Source organism: Miscanthus floridulus, chromosome 10 (assembly GCF_019320115.1).
Source record: "Miscanthus floridulus cultivar M001 chromosome 10, ASM1932011v1, whole genome shotgun sequence".
Lineage (NCBI taxonomy): Eukaryota > Viridiplantae > Streptophyta > Magnoliopsida > Poales > Poaceae > Miscanthus > Miscanthus floridulus.
In genome coordinates, this window is record NC_089589.1 from 122,590,826 (window position 1) to 122,594,426 (window position 3,601).

The following is a 3,601-nucleotide window of genomic DNA, read 5'->3' on the forward strand; positions in this document are numbered from 1 at the left end:
GGTGAAAGTGCTACAACGGTGTATCTGTGCGCCTACGGATTCCTTCTGCTTACGCTAAGAAACACCAACAGCTTGTAAGTAATTAAGCTTGTTAATTAATTTGGTTTTGTTCCGCTGCCCCTCTGCTCACACAGGGTAATAGGTTTCATGGTGTGGCGCACACATGCTGGAGACACGAGAAACATAATATAATAACCATCATGAAATAAACTTGTGATATATATATTGACACAAAGTACAGGTGAATACAACAGAACCGGCAGCCAAACGTCACCACATAGCACACACATGATTCATATGGGAAGATAGAGCAGAATATGGCTGAGCTTACATGCATGTATAATTGTTGCTACTAAGTTATCATATATTGCTTAGCTAGTGTGTTGCTTGAGAGAAAGGAGCGTCTTAAGGATTCCCACGAGCACACTGACGACGGGCAACACCGTGGCAATGGTTTTCCAGTTGCTGTGGAGGAACCTGTAGACGGCTATCCACAGCCACCGCCCCTTCTTATACTCCTGAATGTCTAGCATTGTTCTCAAGTAGACGTGGCCTGGGGTCAAATACTGGGACAGGCCCTCAAAGAAGTCGAGGGTGTGCTGGTCGCTGAAACCATCCACGATGCCCCTGGCGCGCAGCTCGCGTACGTCCTGCTCCCGGTTCATCAGGCTCGAGACGAAGGCAAGGTATGAGTTGATGGAGCAGTCGTCGCCCATCGTAGCACTCTCCGTGTACGTCTCCAATGCTGCCATGTTGACAAGCCAGCATGCTGTGACGCTTTCCAGATACAAAGGCACCAGGGAGAGGTGGGCAAACAAGGGGCCTTTGACAAGGTCCATGCCCGAAAAGTTGGCCGTCGTCTTGCCGGCTCGAAGCTCGATGCCCATCTTTGTGAGCTCCCCTGCACTGGTGGTGACCTTCCCGGCAGAGAAGCGTCTAGGGTCCACTCTACGACGTCCGCTGCGGCCTGCTCTGTAGCTTCGCAGGAGGCAAAGGAGATGTGAAGGCTTGAAACTCTCGCCGAGATCAACCACCAGGGGTTCTTTGGTGATTAAACCAGTCCATAGTATCAATTGTTGGACAATTTGTTCCAGGGACAAGGGCGAGGGCGACAGGGCCATGAAGAACTGGACCACCAGCCAAGGGATCTGGTTCTCGAGTAGCATCATGTCCCTCGTTATTCCCACCAAGTACGGGCTGACCATACTATCTAGCCGATGATCAGACCCAAGACTGCCGATGAACTGCACTAAGAATATTGCATCCACAAACATCATGGAAAAGAACTCATCATCGGTGATACCTGCAAACGCACTGACATCCACATAGCAACTGCGGGCTGCGCGTGCGATGGGGATGAATTTCTTGTAGATTTCCTCCCGCGGTGTAGCTAGCCTCTCGAAGAAGTAGTCGACAGCACTGTGCTTGATCACCTCCATTGCTTGGAGCTCGGGCACACCATGGTAGTATGGACCCAAAGCTACGGTTCTTGGGACGATGTAGTCCCTCTCTGTACCGATCCTGCGAAGGTTTGATGGAAACCTAAGGATCTTGTTGTGTTTGGTCTCAAAAGGCTCAGCTGCCGGTCTCTCAGCTACACAATCATTGTGTATGGCGGCTTCAATGGCATCGTGTTCGCCTATGACCACTTCAATGGCGTCGTGAGCTACCTCAGGTTCAGACGGTTGCGACTGCTTGCAACCGTCTCGATGAGTAGAAGTGGTATTGTCTGCTGCCATAATATTGTCTGAGGATGTTGATGGGTTGGGCTCAAAGGTAGCCGGAAAATATAACAAGTTTGTATGTTCATGCAGTGCCCTTAAATAGGTCTCTCGCAACTAGCTTTACTTTCAAGACTTCCTGGAGCATCATCTATCGGTTCAATATATGGACAAGGAACCTTTGGATTTTCTTGACAGTTTTCTGCTTTGACAGTACTTGCATGAGAGGTTAGTTTATATGTACTCTCTATGTTGCTCATGAAACTTTTTTTTCTCGAACAAAAACGTTGAAACTTTTCATCATGTAGATTAACCTTCGTGTATTGAAATATTATATATAAGCGCCTTCTGGACATGAGAAATCTCAATAACGTGCCCTGAATGAGAGCAAAAGGCAAAAGAACTTCCATTTCTGAACTTTACAAAAGAGCTAGCATCGACATAGGCACTGGCAAGCAAAGAATAGAAGCTGGTACGCTTTGTTTGCACCATCTGCACAAAAGGTGACCAACATATTTCCTTTGCCTCAGCAATGATCCAATATTGATCTACTAATTCTCGTTCACTCAATCTGGTTCTTAGATACGTGAATACAATGTAAAGTACTTTTACATTAGGACTCTTTTGACCTAGGTAGATTATCGTTGCAATATTCCACCAAATTCCATATAACCCAGAAAATCCTGACTTTTTAAAAAATTTCTACAGACCTTCGTTGGTGAGTGGGTATGTAGCCGAGAAGCCTAGTTTTTTTTATAAAGGAAGGATTTTATTAATTCACAGTCTTACATCGTGTTGATACAATAGTCGTGAATCCACTTTCGGCCTTTGCGTAAAAGCATATAGCCTAAAAAAACAAGAGCCTCATGCACTAATGACTATCAATCCTAAGACTAGATCACCACCCATATACCCGGGAGAAGATATTCTTGGCCACCTGCACCAAACATCATGGAGCTGTCACAACCAAATCCTGCGAGTCTGGCCTCCAGAGGATAGCCCATGTATGAAGCCAGCGAGCAATAGAGAATATAATCAGGCTGCATGTTCTGTGGAGTGGAAGGCAAATGTGGCGTTCCCTTATGGCTGGCCACTGTCTTGGTCTCCAAAGAGCCGTCTAAGTTTCGAGCTGCCGTTCTCCTCATCGCTTCCACAACATATCCTCATCTGCTACAACAATATCTGCAGAATGAACATTAGTTTGAGTGCTGTGGTGATGACTTGCTGAAGAAACACAAAGATCAGAGAAGGAACGGGTTCATTACTGAATAAAGTTAATGGCGAACTTGCATTCTGGACACATAATTCCTAAGCACAATCTCACGTATGCCCAACTGGAGGTTCGTTCGGTGGGGAGATCAACTGTGTCGGCCTTGTAGTGCTGTTCATCTGCGGCAAGTCATTCAGCTGCACATTGGCTTGCACAGATCTACTTTTGCTGCTTTGGATAACTGGAAATCGACTCTCGTGATCTTTGTATATAACTGGAAATCACTACTGGCCCATCACTGTCAGTTTCTAACAAGCCGGCAATGATAATCCTACACTGCCGGGTCATTAGCAGAAAATTCGAAAAATGATTGGGGTCTTAAATGACCCGACAGTGAAGACACCTATCACTGCCAGCTCAAGCCACAAGCTGGCAGTCACATATAATTGTCGGTTGAAGCCACGAGTGATATGTCACTGCTGGCTCATCGCAGTGATATAGAGCCTATCACTTGAAGGGACCGTGACGCCTAAGAGGGGGGGAGGGGGTTGAATTAGGCAACTTAAAATTCTAACTCTAAAATATGGTCTCTTTTTCTAACCTTAGCAAAACCTATGCAAAAGATAAACTATCTAAATGTGCAACTACGGTTTTGCTAGTGTATAGCTAT

At 46.1% G+C, this 3,601-nt stretch overlaps 1 protein-coding gene across 1 annotated transcript; it reads right to left on the reverse strand.

Moving 5' to 3' along the window:
• Positions 1–371: 371 nt before the first annotated feature.
• Positions 372–1,439, reverse strand: LOC136489485 (UPF0481 protein At3g47200-like). Its single transcript, XM_066486104.1, has one exon. It carries the CDS (start codon positions 1,437–1,439, stop codon positions 372–374), a length of 1,068 nt encoding a protein of 355 aa, XP_066342201.1.
• Between the last annotated feature and the right edge of the window lie 2,162 nt (positions 1,440–3,601).

Coding starts and splice junctions, on each gene's coding strand:
- LOC136489485 (XM_066486104.1), bottom strand. CDS start 1,439: ATGGAGGTGATCAAGCACAGTGCTGTCGACTACTTCTTCGAGAGGCTA.